Below are 27,018 nucleotides of genomic sequence, written 5' to 3' on the forward strand. Positions count from 1 at the left end.
TTATTGCCGTTTGCTTTATTGTGGTTGGCCATTCAACTTTAGTCCGCTTTCAGTGACTATTCAACGCGTCCTCTCTCAGCGGCGGCCCTTTTGCACATTTGGATTCACACGCATTTATTCTTTTGCAACCGCTTTTCATCGCTCCGCCCCATCTCAGCTCTCCTTGCTGCTCCACTTCGTTCCTGTATCGGCAGATTCATTCATTTTTTTGTTTTTTTCTTCCATCATGCATCCTTTTACTTTTTGCCCGTTCTGCTTTGCGTACGCAAACACGCCGCTCCATTCATTCAATGTTCCGCAGCTGCCAACAAAGTCCTTCGGGCTTTAACGCCTGCAGGTTTTTTCCCCTTTCAGCTCAACATTTTTTGCTGCTTTAAAGCTTACGCCTTTTCTGTTGTATTTTTTTTTTACTAGTGGCGTTTTATCTGAAATTCTTGTAATCTGAAAAATGTGCTCAGAATCATTTCCGGCAGCTCCGCGCCCTAGCTCAGCACGATTCCCGTTTCCGCTGCTGTTTTCCCCGTCATAAACTGCTAACTCCATCTCATGCACCACCACTTTTCCTTACTACCATTTCTCTGCCACACACACACATCCCTTACTTGTTCCAGGGTTGTTTTATGCTGCTATTTTACTTACTTTAGTAGTTATCGACAACACAAACAAACCGTTAAAGTTGTACTACTTTTTCAACAAAGCTTAATCGATTTTTTGTTCATTGAGTTTCGTTTTTTTCACAGTCCATCCCTTCCGCTCATTTTTCATTAAAAAAAAAAAGGTATCACTTTTTTTAATTTCATCTGGCTTGGTCGTCCCACAGCAAACAATCACTGCCCGTCCACAGCATATTTACTCCCACATGCATACTTTCGTTTATGCTTTGCTGCAGAGTTTGTTCGCCCTAGAGTTTGAACTTTTCATGAACAGCACTTCAGCAGTGGTCCCAAACACCCTCATCGACCGGCAGACAAGCAGCGGCGCTTGACGTTTGCTAAAGGTCATTTATTATACTGGCTTGACACCTTCCTTTTATGTGTGCGTGTATGTGTCCGCCACTGGCTGATCGCCCTTTGTTGTTGCTCGCAACCCTGAAATCCTGAATTGCCAGACAATTGTTTGCCATTTTGTTCGTCACCCACCTCCCTTCTATGGAGTTCCTAGCCTTAAAAGCAATATATTTAGTATTTAGTTTACGTTTTTGTTTCTTGCCTCTACCTACAAATGTCTTCGCTTCACTTGAATGTGTTTTTGTTATGCCTTTCGTTGCTTAGTGTTCTGCTTTTATTTTAAGTTTGTATAATGCACTTTTCTACTTTTTTCGTTCCTTTTTTTCTGAGGATTGTTTGTGTATTTGTATCACTTATTGCAGGGTATCTTTCAAATATTTACCCAAAGTCAATAATATTGATTTTCTCTTTGGCGTTTTATATTCCCTTACTTTGTCTTCAATTGGCTTTTGTGTACTTTAAACTGCATTTTTATAGCATTAAACAAATTTGTTTATGTAAACAAATGGACTTTTATTGAGTTTATTGCTCTGTGCTTTATGAAGATGTTTATGGATGTTTTTTTTTCATTGTTGTATGTACTGTTGTTGGCGGTGTCTGGTAACTGCTGGTTGTGGAAATATAAAGCGATTTTGGATGATGTTGAAATTGTGGGCATTAAAACAATTAAAAATATATATATATTTAGCTCTTATACATTTGCCTGTGCTTGACCTACAGGTTTATGTACGTCGCCTTCGAAAGGAAAATAGTTGTAAGAGAAGTTTCTTCTAGGCTACTACACTTGGAGGTTTGCCCTGTTGGATGTTACTTGGACCAGAGGTCTCGTCTACGTGGATATTAAAATTAATTTAATAATTTAATCATTTTGAAACAAAAGGTCTCGAAAATCCCGGGGTTCTTGCTAAGTAATCCCGGGATTTTCGAGATTTGTAATTTGCACTGATTGCAATAATAGAAACACTTTTTCTTTACCAGTATTGGCTATATTTCTCTTTTATTATAATTAATATTATTTTATAAATGTCTAGCTCATTATACGTATAACACCGCGCGATAGTAAATTTTAAACAGAATTATCAATATATTCGCGAAACCCTGGGCCAAATATAGTAAAATTGCGTTTTTAGTTTTTCACTCTGACATCAGTAATTCAAAGAAGAAGTATGAGGAAATCCTGTAGAATTTAAACAGATTCAAGTTTCTGGTGCAGAAGGGCTGGTAAATATTGAAAATGTCATTTGAAAATTTTATCCTTGAAATTTCGCAATATTTGTTTTTGAAAAAATTATATGTTAAGGGAAGCCGAAAACTTAACATCCCTAATATAAATGTGTTTTCAAATGTTGAGTTTGAATCAACATCACTGCGCGAGATTAGTGCATTTGTACAGATAAACATGTACCATGTCTGTGTATACATATGTATGTGTTGTCACCGCTGTGCATGCTTGGTAAACATATCGTCGATGTTTTTGCAAAACCACCCATCGACCAATTGCAAAACCGCCTATCTTACAGAAGAGCGAAAAAACGAGTTTTATTTGAAGGCTCTGCCTTGATAGGCGGTATTTTCTCTATAAAGATATACATTTTTGGTCGGGCGTAAATTCTTCGTAATCTTTGTCAATTAAAACTGTTGCCATTTAGAAATGGGCCTTATTTTTTGCCCAACTAAAAAGAGGACATACATTTATTATGCCTTAGGAACCACGCATAAATTCTTCATAATTTAAAAGCTGGAACGACATAAATTAATTGCAATTTAAAAAATAGGCGTAAATGAGACACATTGAAAAAGCACCGAAAAACATAATACTTACAACTTAAAAATTTAATTGTGAGTAAAAATGTAGCTCTTAGGACAAAATATTTTTCCTGCTCTTCAACGAGTTAAAATCCAAATCTCTCAACTCGCATGCAACCAATAAAATCCTCGTTACGAATAGCATGCAATGAAGCTTATTCGCTTCATGCCATTCACTCGTTCGTGCATGCCCACTAACTCGCTAAACTGAGGCGTTAGCATAAATTTTTATAATTATGGTCCAAGCAATTTAGATAAGGTCGATATGGTTATGCCATGCAAAGTACCCACAAGCACGTACACATACACACACTTCTTTAGTTGCTTCACCATACTTACATACAGTGTTGCCGTTGAGAATTTTCAGAAACTCGCAAAAAAGGGGTCATTGACGAAAAAAAGGGTCACCTTATTATGTTTGCTTTTCTTCACAAGTAAAAGAGTAAATCTGTTGAATTTAAAAACAAAATAGCGGGACAAGCTTTGCACAAAAAAACCGGGTTGCAAGCAAGCCAGTTGCATTTCCTTTGAATGCATTTATTCGTACTTATAGGAGGAAATATTTTTTAATAGCATGGTTCTGATAACATTTCCTAAAAAACTTCTCAGAAAAGGGGCCAAAGTCGCACATAATTTTGGAAAATCAAAAATTTTAAAAAGTTGGGTCAAAGGGTATTGGCGCTTAAAAAGGATCAAATTTCCCCTTTAGTCGCACAACGGCAACACTGCTTACATACATACTGACATTTATAAAACCAGCATTTGACATTTTGCCGTCATAACAATTACACAAAATTGTTGGCAATAAAAGTATGCAATAACGAAAGGGTTCAAATAATACGAACGCCACATAGACGGGGAATGTGGTTTTAGCGTCAGCAGCTTAAAAATGATTAGTAATGGTACACCCAGAAAAAGGTTTAGTTATAATAACCAAGATTTGGTTATAGTGATCAAGTGGCATAGTTGGATATGGCGAAATAAATATATAGTTCACGAAAAACTGCAATTTACTTAAGACTTCTAGTTGGGACAAATGTATATTTGTTAATAATTACAAAACGACTACCTTGATTGGACAATATTGTTAGTTGAATAAAATCATTGTTGAGCAAATATAAACAATGCTTTGGTTGATACAAGTTTTCAATTAATCTTGTGAACTTGCCGTAGACTTGAATCAGCCAACCGTTTATTATTGAGAAAAAAGTTTCAGTTTGACACAAATAAAAATTTACTCGATGTTTGTTGTGTTTACTTTCTTCTTTTATTTGCATATATTAAGCATAAAAATACGTACATATTTACATAAGTTAGTTACTAAAGTAAATAATACATATGTATATGGTGGTAAGAATTTCTTAAAAAACAACGATGAAACAGGAACAGTCGTGCGAAAACCCAGGTCAATATCTGCTGGAAGTATACTGCTTTGCTTTTTCCTTAGCTAAATAGACACTTTCAAATTAGAATTCACATGAATTATATATCCACTGAAAAACCCCGATGGCATCAAACTTTATATTTTTAATTAAACTTTAAACTATGCGCGCACCGAAACAACTCGCGATGATAGCAAAACTGAAACTGAGACAAACAAGTATGGGCATGTCATAGCACACATGGCGCAGCGATCGACATGCCATAGCTTACTGAGCGCTCTGGGACCACATGCGTGTTTCACCCATATACGAACAGCGGTAGCGGAGCAATGATTTCCACGCACAATGCAATGGTCGGCATACTAGCGCATTCAAACGATTCAATAAGTGGGACTGTGTGCATTGCTCAGCTGGCGCTCTTCGTATGTGCTCAGAGAGCGCTCAGCATTCTTTAGGGGTGGCTCACAAGTATGAATATGTTCCACTCTCAAACCAAATCGTGGTTGTCTCAACTAAGATTTGGTAACTATGACTAAACCACGTGTTGAAAGAAAGCTTATCTGCATTAGCAGAGCTTAATAACATCCTTTTATGAACCATACGTTAAGTTGAATGGAATTTGTAGAAATATGCTTCAAAGAAATATTTATTAGTATTAACCAAACCCTTCAACTAAATTAACGATTTGTTACAACCTAGATGAATATTAGAAGCTTTAATATATTTAGTTATAATAACCAATCGATGGTAATAGTTCCCAATCCTTGGTAACAGTTCCCAAATATTGTCGAAATTCGGGAACTAAATATCTTTGGTTGTCGAAACTAATCCTTTTTCTCAGTGTAGTGATGGCAGTTAGCACCGTAAAAGAATTGGTAGGTGTTTTGGGAATCAGTCGTTGTTATTTTTTTTAGAAGTACCAGGTTGACCGAGCTTTGCCCGGAGTGGATATATGTCCCTTTTAAAGTTTTCAAAATTTGGATAGCTTTAAAAAAATATTTTGGAAATAAACAAAAAAAAAATTGGTTTTCGATATCTATTAAGTAAATTCCTTACCCTAAAATTTAGGTGGAAACCCTACTCCGAAATACGCTGGAATGAATGGTATATATCTTGGGCGTATATGTACTGTGTATACATAAAAAAATTTTGACTAAAATTAACAAAATAAAAATTTATATTACATAGGAGCTTGGCAATCCTGATGGAAAATATTTTCTGACCAAAGTTCTCAACAATACCTTTCATTTGATATCCATATTGCGATGTTTTAGATAAATTGTGTAAAATCGAAAATAAGTGGCGACCTTACACTATTATCCTAAGAGATAACATTTTGTATATAGAGAAAGCATTGTTTAAGTACCTTCTCCTGGTACCCATGAATAGTCATATGTATTTTACCTTTTTTTCTAAACAAAATACCTTCCATTTGATACCCATATTATGATGTTTTAATTAAATTTTAACTAATTACGAATAGGTGGCAACCTTATATATATATATATATACATATATACAAGAATTGCTCGTTTAATGTAATAAGATATATGTATGCGCGAGATAGCAAGCAATTAAGCGCCAGAAAAGCAGCTCCCCTTTATTTTCGAGTTTATTTCGTTTATGTTAATTATGTTATACCATCTTCATTTGCGCACTATTTTTTTTTTATTATGCTACTTCGTTATTGTTAAAGCATTTTCATTAAAATTCGCCTTTTTATATACATACTACGTTTTCGTAGTACGTTTTTGTTGGTGGTCTCTACAAATTTGCCGAAAAGATTAAGTTACGTTGATAATCATTGACTCTCCTTAAGCCGTTTAAGGCAAATGTCAATCCCAGAACCTACAAACGTATATAAATGTGACATATTTCTCCTTTGGATTCCATTAAGTTAATCTTGCTCTTATGGGTACTTAGGGATGGGCAAATAAAAAAAATATATCAATATTCAACAACATCGGTATATGCAGAGTAAAAATATCAATATTTCGATAAGTTGATATTTTTACCTCAAGACCTAAAATATTGGACATTGAAAAAAAATTCATATTTGGCGGTTTTATTAGTTTTATTTATCATTAAAATACGTATTTAAGTACATATTAGGGAGTAAAGTAAAGTAAAAATTATTAGTAAAGTCAAAAGTTTACAAACAATGGTTTATTATTCAAATTGTTCGGATATGGACATCAGAAGCACTCTTTCTTTGATGTGCTCCCTTGAACAAGCAAGCCTTTCGGACCATGATCCAGAAAATAAAGGTCGCGACATTCTCGGACCGCTAACCATCATAAGCATCCACCCAATCGCTGACGTCATAAAATACTATTGTTTACATTCACTGTTGCCAACTTGATGCTTTTCGCACCAAATTTAGTGGGGATTCAAAACGCGAACATTTTTGAGTTTGGTGCTTGGTGCGTTTTTGGTGCTTTTGTTTTTACTTTGAAGACACCAAATTAGGAAACCTTAAAAAAATGGAAGCAAAATTTATAGCAATCGTAAATGTGGTAAGCAACTTTACAAAAATTTAAACAAAATTATGGCACAAAATATTTGCCAGCGCCTTCAATCATGCCAGAAAAAATCGACCGTCGTGCAAGAAATATTGATTTTTATTAATTTGATCGTCATCCTTACACGGTCAAAAATTTGGGTTTAATTTTTAAACCGCGCTGGGACTACTGCCTTTTTTAAACTTGTATAGTCTACTTTTTAAACCAGTCAATAGTTTTACGCAATTTTTAATATATTCTGGTTTAAATTTTAGCCCAAAAAGTTCATGGTTTAAAAATCAAACCAAAATGTTTTAATTCTAGTTTCTAGGTTTCATATATAGAAAATTTGGTTTAAAATCTAAACCGAAATTGAATATGTTTGCACAGCGAATTGTGGTGTTGATTCAAACTCAACATATGAAAGCACATTTACATGCGTGGCTGTAGCTGAGTGTGCAAAGATGCTTGATACAATTGGTTGCTATCAGGGCTGTCCGGGTTCAATCCCAACCAGACGGAGCATGAAATTTAAGATTGTTTTTTTTTTTTTATTCTTAATTATGAAAATGTTTGGGTTTAACATTTAAACCGAATTGTTTAAATTCTAAACCCAACATATGTGCTCTCTTTTTTTTAAACTTGGAAGGTTTGTATTTGAAACTGAATTTAGTTTGCTCATATATGTAGTCCAAAAAGTTTAAAATTAAAACCGAAATTTTTAACCGTGTACAATAAAATTATGTATGCATATAAAATCCATATACAAATACACCAATAAAAATGTGGTACTTTTTCAAATTCAAAACTTAGCAATACTGCCTTTTGTTCGATGCTTCCTCTTTTTCTTGTCGAGTTCGTCTTGCTCTCTCATTCTGGTATTTGTTGACGTCACGGCCAGTTGCTCTCTGCTCGATTGGCGCAATCTTGTATTCTATCATTCTTGCTTTCGGACGATACTGAGGAAGCTTGACAGATTAAATATTTTAAAGCAATTTCAGAGAGACCCGCGTAAAATAGCGACAATTCATCCAAAACTCAATTGCTCCAGCTCCAAGTCGCTTGATTTCGCCTTTCACCTTTGGTCTTGCTCCGGGTCTTTTGATTTTGCCATAATGCTCACCTTCGTTTGGCAGTGGACTTTCTGTGCCTGTTCAGTTTTGCAACGATTTGGCATATTCCCATACCTGCTTCACGGTATGATATGAAAATGCACATATAATTATTTCTAGTGGCGAAGAAAAAGTGACTGGCAAGTCGCAATGATAATTATCACCGTATAACCGTACTTTTTGCAAGCAAACATGTACCAGTGATCATGTCAGCATCTTTGCTATATATTACACTTATTTTCTGCATACTCAAATTTAAACCTTTGATTGACATATTAAAGGGTACGTACAAAACATTAAGATTTCAGCTATGTACATAAAGCTATTTCGGTAGGTGTAGGTTCAAAATTTTTCTAGGATCTTCGCGATATATTTTTCAATATTGAAGACATGGAAATCACCCAGATTTGTAGAATTCATTCATCTTAAAAAAAAATACCATATTATTTCAAGCGAAAATTGTCTTCGTCCAAGCGTTCAAATCATAGGTAAATTTGTTATTGGGTAACAGAACCATCCAAATTGTTTTTTTTTAATTATACAGGCATGCATGGGTAAATCTTTTGAAGTTGGGATTAAAAAAAATAAAAAATTTTACAAAATAGTACTTTTTTTTTTAACTTATCACTTGTAAACCTAATTGAAGTACCTTATAACGCGTGTAACTAATATTTTTTAATTGCTACTCAATTTAAACCATATCTTTAAAATTGTTTCCTGTTAGCCCGGTTAAGTTAAATCTTCAAGGTTGCAATTATTCGCATAAAGCTGAAAATTTATACAAATGTTACGAACACACTATAAATGAAATGTGAAAATGAGGACTCATCGATCCCAGATCTGTAAAAAAATGATTCAAGGTCAAAGGTCACATGAATTGATATTTACCATTTTTCAGCTAAACGGTAAGATTTATCATAAAAACAGATTAGACAAAAGTGAAGATGATGCAATTATGTGTAGAAACCGTTTCAACACTTTTGTTCCTAAGAATCACCATTTATGGGATACAACGATTCGATTTCGACATCCATATTGTAATAATTCATTTAACTTATCAAATACTTAGGATTTGAGTTCATTTTTAAACAGGTGGTAGTATAAAAAATTCAGTCTGTATGGGAGGTGTCACGGGCCCTTTTCCCAAGACGATTTTTTAGAAATGTTAAGTAGCACGTTGTCCTTTAACCTAGGATTATTCTACTGGAGAAGTATATTTTATACCTACAAATGTAAAATAAGTACCGCTCAACGACTACCACACGAAAATTCGCGCGTTTTATAAAATACGCAAAATGCAGTTACGGCAGCTTTTTTCACATTTGGTAACTGTCACATTTGTTTAATACCTGCCTTTTTATTCCTCGGAACCTACAAATGAACGTCTGAAAACCCCGAGCTTTAGGTCAGATCGCTCAAGAAATTATGCCTTAATAAAAGTAGATTTTATGCGAGTTGCACTAGAAATTTCCCGATTTTCTCGATTTTAGCAAGTAAATTAGTCATTTAACCCGTTAGTTTTGTTATAAATAACTATTTATTGATATTTGCACATATAAGTAGTATTAACGAAGTTATAGAAAGGGCACTTGGTAGTGCAGCTGCTTTTTGGCGGCAACAATATGCCAGTGCGCAAAATGTCCCCATCTCAAAATTTTTTTTGATCACGAAAGCAATTTTTCTTAATGAAATTTTACGATAAAACAAACGGCAGACACACACGTTTTTGGAGATGGTGATCTTCTTTATTTCGGGCCAAACATATATGTATGCATATTAAAGTTATTTTAATTTAGTGACAAAAACTAATTTTCAACAAGTTGTCTCCATCTGTTACCTTAACTAAAATGTGTCTGATGCTAACATGATTCGTAATGTTTCTTTACTTGGGTGGTCCAGCAATTGGATTTCAAAAAAAAAAGTTGCTCTTAATGAGTTCTTAATTTATGTTTAGTAGATGCCAAGATTTTTTTTTTAGAAATATTGTAAGCAGTGACGTTTCGTCTAGCATTTCTCTTAAACAAACACGCATGTATTTCCACCAACTTTTCAGTTTGTATTGAATTTTCTGCATTTTCGAAAGTTCTTCATCGTGGTTTTGTAAATTTTCGCCTCTTTTCTTCGTTTACGTTCACTCAATTGTGCCACCGAACAGCAGGTGATTCACGCTGCGCGCCACAAAGTAGTTTGTATAGGCAATTAAAAAGTCTAATAGGCAATGATTTCTTGCCTCAAATAATTAATTGCTTTTCAAAACACAAACAACAGAGCAATGCAAGCGGACAATGAACAGTGGAGCCTGTGGCGCGCTTTCAGGTGCTGCCACTTCACACTTCATTTGTTAAAAAAAAAAAAAAAATAAAGTGCGCGTATGCAAACACATACTTGAACAAATGCACATACACTCACACATAATCCAATGAAAAAGGCTTAATTTATAGATGAAAAATGTAGCGAATTGCAATGTCTGTTTATGATTATGTGCATAGATATGTGTGCACATGTAGGTGGTATTGGTCATAAAAAGCACACAAAAATAGCGAAAAAGTGAAACATTTATGTAGCCTCACAAAACTCCGCCAGTACCACATGCAGCATTCCAGGCAATGGTACAATGCTCTTTTACACAGCTTCTCATTTTCGTTTGTTTTTGTGACTGCCAGTCGATAAGTATTACCGCCAGGCAGATTCATTAAGCCTCGTTCGATGTACATACATACGTATGTATATACATATGTACTCCCCATTTTACTTCGCTTTTGGATGTTTATTTTACGAGGTATTCATGCCTGCTGAACACATTACACATGCCACAAACGACTTCAGGTGCAGCGCAAAGGGGCGAAGGGGCCCAAGGATAGCCTATCCATGAATTGCAAGCAGCCAAACACCTCATAATTCGATGTAATTGCGCGCATTTAAATGGACTGTCGAAAGCTGGTTATTTCACCAGCAGGGTGCGGGGGAAAAATGTGAAGGAGAGTGTGTAAGTGCGGGAGTGCGTCAGCGTGGCATGCAGCAGCGCGCTTATTGATTTGGAGTTCTTTACACTTAATTTCCGAGTACTCCAACTGAGATGAACCGAGGCACCGAAATATTTTAGCTGCCGCTGAGGAATGTTTTGGGTTGGTCGGAGGTGAAAGAGGTGGTTGTATTGGCATCGGAGTTTAACTACCTAGCAAGCGAATTGTGTATATGGACTCTTGTACTTTTTCGAGTATGTGTGACTGTACGCAGGCAAAGAAGTAACGTGTAAACTGCTTAAGTAAATAAGGTGGATGTCTGGCTGGCTTGCGAAAGAACTACTGCTACACTGCTGCTGCTGCTATGAGTAATCAGCAGTCAGCATTTAAACTTTAAATTTAAAAGTGCTTAAATATGAGGCTCACGAAATATTCTGTGCATGCCCTTTCTCTTATTTGCATTCCCATTGTATTGCATTTCACGTGAAGCGCTCACAAGCCGGATTCTGTTGAAGAAGCGCTGCACCGAGCCGCGTGTACGGTGGCATTTCGTGGAACAATGTAGCGCATTATTGCATAAATACATAAGTACATACAAACACATGTATGTAAATAAACCAAAAATTCTATTCACATGTGTAGCAATGCGCACAGATAGAAATTTAGTGCAATCTAAAAAAAAAAACGCCAACAAGCGCATCTCCGACACGTTGCACTCCATTTGCTCTGCATTCTTGCTTAGCTTGGCTACCTGCTACTATGAGTAGCGTCATATAGAAACTCATTTACACTTACATAATAAATTCTTTTGTAAATATTTACAGGTCGTTGCTTAAATACTCGTATTTCGCTGTTATTTATTATTTAAATTTCTTCCAAATTTTATAACTTATGCCATTTTTTCTATGTTTCTTTCTTTCAGAAATGGTACTACGTTACTGTGAATCACCTTCGGTCGGCACCTGCTGTACGTACAACATGGAGACGCGCATGGCGCTGCAATCGCGCATCCAGCTGGAAAGGCAATCCAAGGATCAGATAACGAAAATGTCGAATGCACTGGCGGCGAAAGCACAAAAATTTAATTGTGAGTAAAAGAATTACAAGTTAATTGTTAAAATGTAGAAACAGGACCCTCTTAATGCCGAGTATATTTCGAAGGGTAACTCATAACAGCCCGCAATAGTAAATTTTACACACAAAAAATATTTGAGTGTGCAGTTTTGTAGTCCATTAAATTTTAGTATAATAAAGTCTAAGTTTCAAATCGCTAAAAGTTACTAAAAAAGTTGATTTCTGTCCCCATTTTCTTCCATGTAACGCATGAACACAATCTTCTTTCTATATGAAAGAATGTACGTGCTTGCACTTTATAATATTATAATTTCTTAGGCTACAAAACTGCATACTCAAAAATTTTCTAAGAAATATAATTGAAAAATTGAAAATTTCGATGAAAATTTCTTGCATTTTCCCGAGTTCTGTATGAAATTAAAAAAATTTATTATTGTGCTTCTTGCTGTTGAATGAACTATATTTTTGTAAAAAAAAAACAAGAAAATTTTAGTATGGAAAATATGTATAAGTAATTAACATCGTCATAACTTCAGGGTATGCACATTTTTGACGCTGACGCTATATTTAGCCGCACCGAGTGTAACACAATCGGACAGCATCACGCCAAAAACTCTACCTTAATTGAATATTAGGTCTACTCAGTACTACTTAGGTAATGTGAGCAATGTCAGCCGATATGTTTACATCATAGCCTGGCAATGGCTCGAAAACTTTAAAGAAAGTTTTGAAACGATTCCACATCAATATGCTTCAAACAGTAGCGGCACTGTTGATAGGAGATGATATTATTTCTTATCTCCGTGACATTTCTGGTCCATCCTCTTCCTGAAAGACGTTCCTGTTGACTGCTTTCTGGTTTTCGCTCAGCACTTGCTGAGTTGGCTGGTGACCTATTCGCCGTCCTAAGCAGTTCGCAGGTAGTCAAGTACACACACATCCCTTGCTCCAGCAGGCTTTTTGTCTATTAAAAGCAGTCCAGATTACAATTCTGAAAAAATTATATTTACTTGATCGATTCAGGCTATATTGAAAGAGTTATTTTTATTTTTTTAAGAGGGCATGCCAAGGCTAGCAAGGTAATGGTTTCTTTGCATAAAGAACATATTTTTCAAATGTCGAAGCCACTGAAAAAAAAATATCCTGAACTTATTGCGACTCCGACCTCACGTAGTCCATACAATTCCTTCAGTCGGTGAAAACTGCTCTCTGAGCTAACGGATTGACGTATAAAGCAACTATAACTTACCTTTGTCAATGGCAGATGTCTACTAATATTGTCTTTACCGTACAAATTGACCTTGCGGAAGGTACCTGTCGAACATATGTTGAGTTCAGTGTTGCCATTTTAGCCGTTTTCCGGCTAGATTTAGCCGGTTGCGAATTCAAACAGGCCGAGAAAATTCGGTTTAGCCGGCAGGGGATTTGTTAGTCGCTCTTCAAAAAAAAAGTTACATTACTCGCCGATCCGGCTAACATTCAATAACGTTTCAGCAGGATATTTCTACTAGGTTTTTAGTGTCGTGTTTATCCGAATTCAGTTTTGTATAGATTTACGTATAGGAACGGATGAGATCCACTTAAGAGCTGATTTGTCCAAAATGTATAATGTGTAAAAATTATACATACTAGTTGACTTTACATTATGCGATGCAAGAAAGCCATCACCCATTTTCACATTTTCACCCGAACTACCACCTATTATTTCTGCCTAAAATTTTGGAGGTTTAAAAACGAAACCGATTAAAAATTTTGAAGAATCAAATATCGCTGAATTTCGTGCTAAATATCGTATCTGTCATCTCCTATAAGAGTTATGCACATATACATGTAACTGATTTGTGGTTAAATGGTTGTCTAAAATTTCATAAATTCCACTGATTCACTTTCGAGTTTTCCCTCTTCAGAAACCCAATAAATTATAGATTGCTCAAACAACAACATCTTTCAGTTAGGAAAGTACTAGCCGCAGTACGCTTGAAAAGAAAGGTCGACGCAAACCAAACATGCTACTACGGAAATTCAAGCATATAAATATGTGCGCTTGTACACACGCCTGTGTAATTTTCTATGACACAATTAATTTGACACCCACTTGAACGGATAGAAGATGGTTGAGTGGCAAAAGCAAGCGACCAAAAAAGTGGGGGTACTCACCAGCAAGCCTATGATATGCATAGATCAAATGTGAGCGATTTGTTCACCTAAGGCTATCCACACAAATCTGTTGTGTGTCACATGACACATTGCTCGTGTTATTTAGTCGTGGTGCTGATGCGGCGGAGCCTCCTCCGGTGGCACCACAAGAGGCTGTCAAATGAAGCGTGCATATTGAAAGCGTGGTGCGCATGCAGTGCGCGGCGCTCGCTTAAAGAGTGCATGCATTGATGTAATTTGTAAAATTAGCTTGTAACTTGCATTTACTGCTGCTTGTGTCAACAACTTTTGTTTGGCGGATGTCGAATTTTCCAATTATTCTCGCTTAACGATTGCAGAGCTGCCGAAACAAGGCAAATCTAATTTCTCGTTTGTACACAAATAAGTATAAATCAAACTTAAATCGCTTAAGAAGCGCAGAGAAGTGTTGGCGGAAGTCTCAAGTACATGCGTTGTGTCAAATTTTGTAACCAACTACCGCGCATGCGCACCCGCAAGCATCCCTAATCGACTATGACGGAGTGAAAATTTTGATTTCCTCTCAGTAAATATTTCCCCTTTAACAAACCATTTCCGTTTTATAATTATTTTAGCATTGGATTTTATTTCAAATTGTTTTCTAATAAAGTTTATTTATATCCACGATTTATCGTCTTTGCAGCCATCTTCCGTAAATTATTGAGCGAATCCAAGGAGGAGTTCCACAATATGTTCACACGCACTTATGGCGTCATCTATCAGCAAAATTCCTATGTTTTCTCCGATTTATTTAATGAATTGGAAAATTACTATACACGTGGACGCACCGATTTGCTGGATGTGATGGATAAATTCTTCAATACACTCTACCAGAAAATGTTCCAGGTGCTGAATGGGCAGTATACGTTTGATGAGAAGTAAGTGAAAATTAGTGAATGCTTATTTAATGCATTAGAGACGAATCCGCAGTCCCTAGAATAATTTATTCCCCTTTGTTATTTGTCCACCTTCATAGCGGCTCTGCATTGTATTCAAATCAAAATCCGAATAGCCCGATACCCAACAAGTCTTTATAGCACTTTGAATTTGTCTAAGAGCCGTTTTCTCAGGTAGGTTTTAAAATTTCTCTGCACTTCAAACACAAAATTTATGTTACCGAGAAGAAAAGGTGGGATCGAAAGTAAATGCCGCTGTCGTAGTTTTGTTCTCAAGAACGCTTCAAAACCAAAACCAAATGAAAACAAAACTTTCGAGAACGTTCTCAATGGGAATCATATACGAAAAATACCCTGTAAAATGTTTCCAAAGAGAACAAAATGTAAAAGATACTTTCGCGAACATTTCTAAGAGACCAAAATGGGAACAAAAGTCTCCAGAACGATTTGACAAAGATCAAAACGGGAACTAAAGTCTAAGGAACTTTGGCTGACTTCCAAAACGTATCAATACAATGTTTGGATACTGTTATACCACGGTATTCAAACTGTTTATATACGCAGAGTTACGACACATTGCAACCAGATACATTGCATATTTTAAGTTTTGAATATAGCAATGAACAATTTTTCTGAATTTTCCATTTTTAAAACACCAATGGAAACCAATAACAAACGAAGCATCAACTTTGTTTCTGATGCGCTGATTGCTCAAGCGCTGCGTTTCGATAACTTTTCGGATGCGTTTTGGAAAAGTATACATTGTCAATATTTTGTAGTTCGGCGTTATGGAACATTATACTTTGTACGTATGCAAAGCAATTGACGTTTTGGAAGTCAGCCTTTCTCTCGAAGAACAATTTGGGAACTAAAGTCTCAGGAACTTTCTGGCAGAGAACGGAGCGGGAACAAATATTCTCTGAATTATTCACAAAGAATGAAAGCGAGAACAAAATGTTTCACATAGCGTTAATTAATTTGAAATGTTTGGATATTAAAATTTATCAAAAAAGATAATTATGCAAATTAAGTCAACGAAAAACTTAAGGCATGAACTTTTCTTGCATAGAAAATGGAAAATTTTTCCATAAATGGATAGTCCACCCTAATGATAAACAATCTGTAAGTTGAAATGACCCAGACTTCCTCTGGCTTAGAATTAGCCGTCGTGGTTCTCATTGAAACGATTTTTCATCCCAACACGCAGACTAGGGATGTTAATTTTTCCACTTTTTCAGATCCCGGGATTTTCGGGATGGCGTTGTCACAATCGCGGCATGCCGGGATTAGCCCCGGGATTTAGGTATTCATTACTTTTCAACAACTTTAATCAAAAAAATTGCCTCTATATTGTTTGAGAAGCTTCATGAAATAAATAATAAATAAATGGATTTGAAGAATACTTTTTTATTTAAATAAAATTTGTGTTTAAAGGGCAGATGAATTTTAAACGCTACTTGTGATATTTAATCTGGCCGATTTGTAGTTCTATGAAGGAATTTCCGGGCGAATTGGGAAGATTTTCGATTGATATATGGGCGGATGATAAACTTTTCTGTATAATAAGCTACTTAGGACATCTCTCGGAAAGGAGGAGGATTCTGCCCTTATGAAACTATGGTTTAAATGTAAGGAAGATGACATATTAGTACTGCCTCTTTCCCTAACACAAAATCAAGGTTCAAGGTTCAAGGTTCCTTTGAAGAAGTTTCATATATCCAACATAGTACTTTAATTTTTGCTTTCTACGCAGTAATTCTTCAAAAACACAAACCCATACATGAACGAGCGTCCTGCCAGCTTGCAAGGAAACTAGCTTAGCTTTGAATTTATATAGATACTAGATTTGTAGAACGGTGCCATCGGGCCCAATTTTTCCTTCTTCCCCACTACATTCATAAGTGATTCAAACTGTTTAACCGGTTGAAAAAGTCACAGAAAAATAGAAGATTTATCAAAGAAAATCTGTGCAAACATGACCACGAGAAAGCTGATACGAATTGCATTACATTATTCTTCATTGTGCGCCCTTAAGCAGTCAACGCCTCATTTCGACTAAAAAGCCTTGCCACGCACCAAAAAATCACATTTGAGGTTTAAATTTCAGTAAGTAATTTTAACATTTCCACCGTTACTGTTGTTAACTACACCAACCGAAAGGCTATGCATGCGAGGCAAATAGTGATGACCAAGCTTGTCACCGAAAGTCAAGTACCATAACAAAGAGCTTGAATTACAGCAGTTATGATTAGCAACCTTAGCATTAATAGCAAACATATGTACATCGTACAAAACCAAGCAAGCGTTTGTAATTCTTTAGAAAACAAAAAAAAAAAAAAACGGAATAAAAAAATTACTGAAGGGTCAAGTTTTTGCGGAAACAGCACTTGTAGACACACACAAAAGCGCCGGTCAGTCCCAAGTGGCCAAGGAGACAGTAAACCGCAGCGACTCGTGTTACCCACGCGTGTATTTTGGTTTCCCAAAGCGTTTAAAATATTACCAACAAAGCAAAAAAAAATTGGTAATAAATGGAAGGACTAATGCATGCATACATACATACATATGTATGTACATTAGACCGTACCACCTTACAAGCAAACGAAAAAAAAACTCGGCGTACATCGCTGAAGCCGAATTTTTTTTTGCAAAGCAATTTGGAAAAAAAAACAAATTTTACCTAAAACAGAGGGCGCCATTTTACATTTTTCGGTGAAACCTACATGCGGCAATAAGTTTTTTTATTGGCAGTAGGGTAGTATGTTCCAAAAGAAATTTCTACTCGAGATAAGAACATCTTTATATCATACTTTAAGAGCCCACTGCAAATGCCGAAGATATGACGAAAAATTTAAAAAGACGAAACCCCCACATCTTCTTATCCACTATAACCGTTTGTCGGTTTCCTTCTGCACTTGGTCCTACTGTTGTGTCCGTGGGTGCGCTTGCTTTCGTTGTCCACCCATGGGTGCGAATTCGAAGGATATTTTCACCAGGGCGTCATCATCCATGCGTACAACATGTCCAAGCCAACGCAATCGTTGTATTTTTATGCGCTTAACTATGACCCATGTCGGTAAAAAGCTCGTACAGTTCGTCATTCCGTCTTCTTCGGTACTCGGTGCCCACGCGAATGAGGCCATAGATCTTGCGTAGAAAAGTTCTCTCGAAAGCCACCAAAGCCTTCTCATCTTTGTTAGAAATCGTCCATGTTTCTGCGGCATACGAAAGCACGGGTATGATGAGAGATTTGTTGAGCGCGATTTTTGTTCGCCAAGAGAGGGCTCTCTTTTCCAATTGCCTGCGTAGCTCTTGTTGGCAAGAGTTGTTCTTTGCTTTATTAAGTAAACAAAGTCCTTTACTACTTCAAAGTTATGCTGCTAACACTGTCGTGTGTCCCAATACGTGAAGACTTTTTATGTGTTGCCAAGAGGTACTTTGCCTTGTCGTCGTTCATCGGTAGACCAACCTCGTTAGCTTCTTTTTCTAAGCAGCAAAATGCTGCACTAACTTGCCTGGGTTTTAGGCCAACGATGTCAATATCATTTGCATACGCCAGCAGCATCGTGCTTTGCTGTATATGGTGCCGCTGGGATTCAGATTGGCAGCTCTTATAACGCTTTCCAGCATCAGAGGAAAAAAATCACATGAGAGTGAATCGCCTTGTCTAAAGCTTAGCTTTGTGGATGTTTCGATTCTGGTGTCCGGTACTACTAACCATTTACTATGTTCCGTGCTGCGGCAAAGTCAATCAGCATCTATCTGTTGTCGGAAGTGTTGTCATGTAGGTTGAATTTTCCGACTGTTGGACCTAAAATGCGAGGGGCAGCGCTCATATGCTTACTCTAAGAACTGTTCTTTGGTTTCATCGTCCTTCTCCTCCGTCGGGCGTGTGTACAAATGGGGCTCACGTTGTTGACTATGGCTTTGATGCGGATCGCGGCGATTCGTTCACCGATGGGAGTAAACCTGGAGACGAGGTGTCGTAATCTTTGCCCAACCACAAATCCCACACAAACTTTATGCACCGTCTCATGGCGGCTGTAGTAGATGTCACACGTTGCATATTTCATGCAGCCGTATCCTGGATTGCAGTGATGTCAGCCTGTATTTTTCGAAGACATCCGGCAGTTGGATAGAAGCATCTTCCCTATAGAGGGTCCGGACAGTCCAAGTGCATATCCGAAATTCTCTTTATTCATTTCATTATTTTTTTATATGGGTCGTCAACGTTTGGGAGGTCAGTCATCCGAGGCCATTTTGATATTTTCATCGGTAGGGGTTTTTACGTGGCGGGTGCCAACCCCAGCGCACAACTATTACTGGGATGAGTGGCTTTTCAACCGGATACACGTTCATATAGCGATCGGCTTGCTGCAAGACAGACGCCCGCTTACAGGCACACCTATTGATAGGCAGACGCTGCAGACTTCAGTAAGTCTTTAAACCGAAAAAACCAGAGTGGCCCCACCGAAACTCCCTCTCTTTTTCTACACTCGAGTAACTAGATACCCAGAAGAACGACCATACCCCATTGCGCTCTAAACTCCCTGTGTTTGGCCAAAAAAAAACTGTTTTTTTTTTCGAAATTGTCTTGCAAAACTACTTTAAATTCGGAAGTGTACGTCGAACTCTTTTTTCTGTTACGGTCTAATGTAAATACATACATACATACGTATGAACATAACTCTAATCCGCTCACCTAAAAGCTCGTTGTTGTGAGTAAAAGACCAGCAAAGAAAGAAAAATGCGCAGTAAGCTGTTTACAGCGAATTTGTTAAAAGGCGCGTTGACACTTTGGCGCATATGCTACACACAATATTACATGGTTTATACTTTTGTATGCATGTACTAGGGCATTCAATCCCGGAATCCAGAATGCCGCAATTCCGTGAAACCCGGACACTTTTCCATGTACCGAAATTTCGGGATTACAGATCCGGGATCCCTAAATTTTTACTGATACATTTACAGAATGATAGAGATGTTGAAAACAAAAAAAAAAGAATTCATTTGACATGACACACGATAAATACAGAACACCCAAACTTCGGTTCAAAGTGAACTGAATGAATTGAAAAATGCGAACCCACTGTAAAATGCAAAAGTTGTGATGAAGTCGAAAGCCTGTAAAATCTCGGGATCCCGGAATTAGAATTTTTACATCCCGAATTCCGAGTTTGTTTATATGCTTCGGGATTGAATGCCCTAGTATGTGCATACCTTCGTTCAAGCCTACTCGTCCAACTAACGTTCGGACATGCAGTCCAGGTTTACTCCATTCATGAACAAATAAAAGCGAAAAAATGACCGGAAGCTCAATGACTGGGCCAACATGCCGCGTCCAAGCGATGCTAAGCACACAGAGATTACTTACAAGCAAACAACACTCACTTTGCTTCGTTTATGAATTTGCACATACTTTACGCTTTTTTCGCCTCTGAAGAACTCGAAAAAAAAATTTTACTTTGTAGTTAAAAAACTGTGGTGGCCGCAAGGCAAAATAAATATGCAATAAACAACCGAAATAAAACCAACAACAGCAAACCACTAGCAGTTCATAAGTAGCGCTGCAGACCTATAAGTGCCGCAGACACACGCTGTTTCACACCTCCCACAAATCGGCCCGCCTAGCCCGAGTTAGCGCTGCATTTTGCGCACAGAAGCTAGTTGAGCTTCATAGATTTTGTAATTCTAACAATAAATGGCTTGATAATCGGCCTTCTGATTCCACGCTTTTATATTCTTTATATTCTTTGTAAAATGTGCTATTTCTTATTCACTTGAAGCAAAAGCAGTCGGCACATTAATCAAAGGGTTAAGTGCTAACTCACAGCTCCTACATTTTTTGGTCTGTCCTCTACTTTGTCCGTTATTTTTATACCCCTGCGCACTTGTGCACAAGGGTATTATAACTTTGTTCGCATAACAGTTGTTTGTAACAGCCAAAATGAGTAGATAAATGCTCAGAATGAAAAGAGAAATCGACTAAGCCTGCATGTCTGTCCGTCCGTCCGTCTGTCCGTCTTTCTATCCGTGTACACGATAACTCGAGAAAAAAGTGAGATATGTCCACGAAATTTGGTAGCTAAGTTTCCCCTTATTCAAGGTAGGTTGGGATAGAAAAGTGGAGACATCGGACAATAACTCCACGCCCACCTCCCATATAACGGTATTTTCGAAATATGCAAACACTACGATATTTTCGTAAATACTGGATTCAAATAGTTGAAAGTTGGTACGCGAAGTAGAATTTTAGCATACCATAAGACAGTTGTGAAATTTTTTGAAAATGGGCGTGGCACCTCCCACTTACGATGAAATGCTGTATGTCTGTAGTCCCTTCACAAATTCCCACCAAACTCGGTACGAACACCTTGAAAATTTTTGCAATCAGACAAGCACCACGCCCACCTCTCATATAACGGTAATTTACAGAAATACGAAAACTGCGATAAATTAGTAACTATTTAAGCTAATTTACTCAAACGAAAATCTTACTTAGGGGATTTAAAAAAAAATGGGCGTGGCACCGCCCACTTACGCTTACATATGTGTATCTCAGTGACCGATTTATCAATTTCTACCAAACTCAGTACATTTATCAAACTTGGGTCAAAAAAGCGATATGTTGAAAATTTTTGGAAGCGGACTAAAATAACCGTCAACTACCATATAACGGTAAATTTCAGAAATAAGAAAATTCCGAGATTTCATTAACTAAACACGCCAACTTACAACAATCTCTTAACAAAACACAATATTATTGGTTTTTGTAAAAAGGGGTTTGGCCCCACCTACTTATGGCTACATACATAAGTGTATATTGATAGCCCCTTATCGATTTCCACCAAATTGGCTCCAATTATTGCAATATCTCATAGCAAATTATCGAAACTGCAGTTTACTGAAGGGTGAAAAAACTATATTTAATACGTGCGCCGGGTATATAAACTTATACTTTTTTGTATAGGGTGCTTGTGGAGTGCCTTAGGTGATAGAAAGTCTAATAGGTTGTTGACTAAGAGATTTAGCAGCAAATATTTACATACATATGTATATGTGAAGCAAGACCTCTTATTGTTTTTAAAATTGTAATTGTATATTTTGTCCTTTCTCTCGCCAGATTCCTGCACTGCGTGAGCGAGCATATGAAAGAACTCAAGCCCTTCGGCGATGTGCCTGATAAACTGGCTTTGCAGATAAAGCGTTCCTTTGTGGCGACGCGCACCTACTGGCAAGCGCTGCACACAGCAGCTGAAGTGTCAAAGAAGTTAATAAATGTAAGTAAAGTTTTCAAATGCTAACTCTAAACTTCTGAAACAAAAATTGAAAATAGAAAACATTACTACACAATGTGCTAATGCTGTCTCTCCCTTCTCTTCTAGGTGCACCTCAATGCCGATTGCACGGCTGCGCTCACGAAAATGCAACACTGTGGTGCCTGTAAGGGCTATGCGCAGAAACCCTGCACAAATTATTGTGTTAATGTGATCAAAGGTTGTCTACATTATGTGAACGAATTCGACTCGGAGTGGGAGAACTTTGCGGTAGCCATGGACAAAGTGGCCGAACGTTTGCTGGGCTCATTCAATATTGTGATGGTCGTTGAGCCGATTAATATCAAAATTTCCGAGGCGATTATGAACTTTCAAGTGAGTTGAATTTACTGTTGAATGGTTTTGATACAGATATTTTTTAAGTATAAATGTATGTATTTAAATATGTATGTATATGCAAATGTCTTTGCTGTGAAGATTTGGCGAAATTCATTCAGAAAAGTCATAAAATGTAAATCTAAAGAATCGTAAAAGTTAAGGAGCTATAAAAGTCGATCTATAAAAGCTGATACATTAAGTTTTAGAGAAACTAAATGTGCTTTGAATTTATTAGTTACTCTTTGGTTGTTTAGTCACGTCATTAAATTAATTGAGCTTTTAAGCAGTTTAATAAATTTAAGCAGCCGGTTAATGTCCGCTTATTAATTTCTAGTTCAGCCTTTTTCGTAATGAATTTTTAGTGCTACTAATGCTGTTGACTTTAAATTTTCGTACGAATAATATGTGTAAATAAATAATCGAAATTTAAATAATCTATCGACAAGACGCTTTAAATAAAAAAGCTGTCTAATCAAATTTTAGATACGAAAACTGGTATGCCTTAAAGATCAGTTCAGACGAACTGGTCAAATGGATATTTCGGTCGAACTGGGCCCTTACTCTGTATTTCGAATCGAAAAGAAGTTCTTTTCGAACGCCTAACTCTTTTATAGTACAAATCTTTCAAATTTACTATCGATTCGAACTACAGAGTAAGGACCCTGATATGTAAGGTCAGGTGCTATCGCCCGTAAACTCTTCTCACGAGGTAATACTCTAAATCTGGCGCACACTCGATAGCAGCATTGTCTGTCGGACCTAGGCTTGGCGAAAATCTGCAAACTACAACGCTTTGGTTAGACAAGCCAGGTAAATTGTCAGTCGTTCAAGTTAAAGCTGGCAAAAAACCCTCAATCTAGTCCTGCTCTCAACCGTGCACTCGACGGGACTCTACATTCTTTACCTTAAGTTTCTTTAGTTGCAACCGATTTCTGTGGAATACCCGAATTCTCGACATAGTACGAAGTTCATAAGGTCGATATCTCTAATTTCCAAACCTTTGTACCCGTGACGTCTTTCTGTCGGCCTAGAAATTTAAGTCCTTGGTCCTAGATCTAAATAATATGTAGAGACCAAATTCCTGTGGATCAACTCTCTTATCGTACTCCATTGTTGATTCAAATTCTACCCCTAATTTGCACTTTCTGTTCATTATTTGAGCGCCTTGACAAAGGTATTTGTAGACCAAATCAATTTTCTAAACATACACCTATTACCTGAATTGAAATTTTATTACTAAAATAATTTACATACATATTTAACTTTATACTTTTGTTGTTAAGGGTATGCCACATAAATCCGTTCACGGTAGCCCATTCATAGTCATACAGTTGCAGTCAAAATAATAGTAGTGCGCCCACCGTTGGATTTTTCTGCTAAATGTTTATGTTGGTTTTCATTTTAAAAACTACTACTAATTACAAATATATCGTAAAGCAAAACTTAGTAAATTAGTTCATTATATTCTTTTAAAATAACATTTTATACCTTGACCTTTACATATCAACGGCCAAAAAAATTGTTGTGCGAATTGTGCGAGTTTACGAGAGTTTCACATGCTTCCTTAGGAATAGCTTTCAATGTCCGCTCCATCGTTTCCCAAAGTTGATTGTTGTTTGTTAGATAGCACTGGGCTACTTCCTCCTTTACGTAGCGCCATAAATTCTCTATTGGATTGAAGTCTGGAGACTGTGCAGGCCGTTCCATGACCCTAAGCCTCCCAGCAAAAAATCGGTAATCGCTTTTAGTGGTAACGTGTTCTAGAAGGCACAGCGTTATAATGCCTTCGAATTTGTTCGCTTCTTTTAGGCATTGCCAGTAATGCAAAGTAGAATGTCCTACAATATTTTATTTATCTCGCTTCTTCGTTTCATTTCGGGGAATGCAAAGTAGAATGTCCTATAATATTTATTTTTTAATTCGTTTCTTTGCTTAATTTCCGGGAATGCAAAGTAGAATGTCCTACAATATTTTATTTGTTTCGCTTCTTTGCGTCATTTCAGGTAATGCAAAGTAGAATGTCCTACAATATTTTATTCGTTTCGCTTCTTTGCTTCATTTCGGGGAATGCAAAGTAGAATGTCCTACAATATTTTATTTGTTTCGCTTCTTTGCTTCATTTCGGGGAATGCAAAGTAGAATGCTGCATCGTAGTCAGCTGAAAAATGGAATGAATATCCAAAAATTCTTTTTCTACCGTTACTTTCTGTGGAAATTTGTCTCGCATAAAAATCATGTTTTGCTTTGTTCTATTAGCAGCGAAGTAGAAGTCAGTCAATGAAGTGACGTACAAGAGTGCGGAAGTTCAATTTTAAGCTTAATTAAATATGCATGTATGTACATACCGATTTTAAAGAAAATCTAAATACCTAAATACAAACATATGTACGCTGATTTATAAAAATTTTAATTAATTTTAACCTTTTAAGACATTTTCTGATTTCAATTTAATATAAGTAAGTATGTACTTATCTAAGCATTCTACATTAGTTTCTCTGTAAGGCATTCTTTGTTCGCTTCTCTGGATTCTGTTTATCCATGCGTTCTCCCTTCGTTTGAAGGTAATGCTGCGGGTAAGGGCTTACCTCCAATGACATGCCCATGTTAAAATAAGGCCTTCTTGAAGCGAAACGGTAAGCGATTCCCATCGCCTAGCTCCTTTCCACTTTCGTTTCTGTGGTAATCGTGTTTTTTGCTGGGCTATTTCTCTGAAACCACTGCTTCGTCAACTTGCTCGTGTTCCTTGGATCATTACCTTGTTGGAAGGCCCAGAGCAGCGGCATATCTTCGCGGGCATATGGTGGCAGGACTTCCTCCATGATTCGAACACAGTTACGCAGTGCGATCCATGATTTCTTTTATCCAGTATGTCGGCCCAACTCCATAAAACGAAAAACATACCCAAATCATAATAATTTATCCTCCATGTTTAATTGACTTAATAGGCCATCTGACATATTGGCGAGTTTCTCTTGCCCCATACAATACTATTGTTTTGAATCATGGTCGGTGAACAGCCAACAATGTCCTGAAACTCCTTGTAAGTTTTGCCCTTTGAAATCAGATTTCAGATTTAATAATTGTACGCTGTTCAGTCGTGCAATGTTTGCTTCGTCCCATTTCTAAAACAGATTAGAACCAATTTGCACCAAAACATTAATAAACCGCATTAAGAAAGAAAGAAGAAGGAGAAGAAGTACTGGCTCTAATATTTTGAATGGCTCAATAGCCAACACTCCTAAAATTGCGCGTACAATTGCTAACGTTTACAGTTATGACAACCCTTTTTTTATCACTTTATCTATACAACAACACTATCTAAGACAGAATGAATAATAAGGAAAGTAACGGTATATATTAAACGCACTGAACTATATGCATTAATAGAACTACTATTATTTTAACAGCAACTGTACCTTCTAAGTTGCTGCTGCTACAAAAGCTGTTTATAAAGAATCACTTAGGTAATCTTCTTATTGTGGTGGCGGAAATTAGTATAAATGCTTGATTCGATTTTCTCTAAATTAACATATAAATTTATTGCCTTTTTGTATTGCGTCTGTCCTGCCTTGTTAACATCATCAACCAAATTTAGCCGCAATCTCATCAATTTTTTCTGTTTATTTCTTCTGTTTCTGCTTTTTTAATTGAGTTTATTTTATTTCTTAATTTTTTTACCTGCTGTTATACCAAATGAATTTGTTTACAATTATTTTACTAATTAAAATTCCACAAACGCGCTTTCGAGTTTCTTCTAAATTTATTGCAAAATCTTTGTTTACTTGAAAATCAGCTGCTCAGCACAGTCGTTGCCATATTGGCTACCTGAAGTAAGCAACTTTTATTAGATTATTTTCTTACGTTTTTGTTTTGTTTCTTTTTTCTAAATGAATGTTTGCAATGTTTTGTTTTATTTTTTCGCTTATTTGTTGTTATTCAATTAATATTTCATTTCGCCAGCTCATGGTTAAATTTATAACCCGCGGTGCTTTTGTTTACTCAATGCGCGTACTATTAAATATTTTCGTACATTTTTCTTGTATTATTTTGGTTTGCCTAGTCTTCGCTTTGATCTTTTATATTTTATGGCTTTCCTTTGGTTTCTGCAGTGATTTGTGTGCAATTTAAAGCCAAGCCAAAAACAAAACAAAGAAAGACATATCTTTAATGCTGTCTGGCCAGGCCAGGCGTAGGTGAATAGATTAAATGACTGGCGAAAGGTGTTTTCCGCAAATTGACAGCTCAGCTATTTTCAATATTCAAAATCTGTTCGATTGGAATAATTTATTACTGCGTGGTACGAGTATGCAGTTCTCTTTGTAAATATTTTGGCGGGAAATTAGATTTATAAAGCTACTGGTTTAGCAATAAAATGAGCAACAATTGTTTTTCGGATAAGCAGCCAGATTTTTATGGAATTCCTTTAAACAAAAGTTAGCGTGTT

The 27,018-nt window shown here is 36.7% G+C and overlaps 1 protein-coding gene across 2 annotated transcripts in view; it reads left to right on the forward strand.

Annotated features, from left to right (window-relative positions):
• Positions 1-27,018, forward strand: part of LOC118739306 (glypican-6) — a 569,268-nt gene that overhangs the window by 502,114 nt on the left and 40,136 nt on the right. For both annotated transcript variants that reach the window (XM_036470552.1, XM_036470553.1), the window contains exons 2-5: positions 11,694-11,858; positions 14,664-14,898; positions 22,043-22,199; positions 22,305-22,571. In XM_036470552.1, coding sequence (XP_036326445.1) covers positions 11,694-11,858; positions 14,664-14,898; positions 22,043-22,199; positions 22,305-22,571 — 824 coding nt within the window. The remainder of the gene's footprint in view (positions 1-11,693; positions 11,859-14,663; positions 14,899-22,042; positions 22,200-22,304; positions 22,572-27,018) is intronic.

Source organism: Rhagoletis pomonella, unplaced genomic scaffold (assembly GCF_013731165.1).
Source record: "Rhagoletis pomonella isolate Grant_MI unplaced genomic scaffold, Rhpom_1.0 Rhpom_scaffold_00005, whole genome shotgun sequence".
NCBI lineage: Eukaryota > Metazoa > Arthropoda > Insecta > Diptera > Tephritidae > Rhagoletis > Rhagoletis pomonella.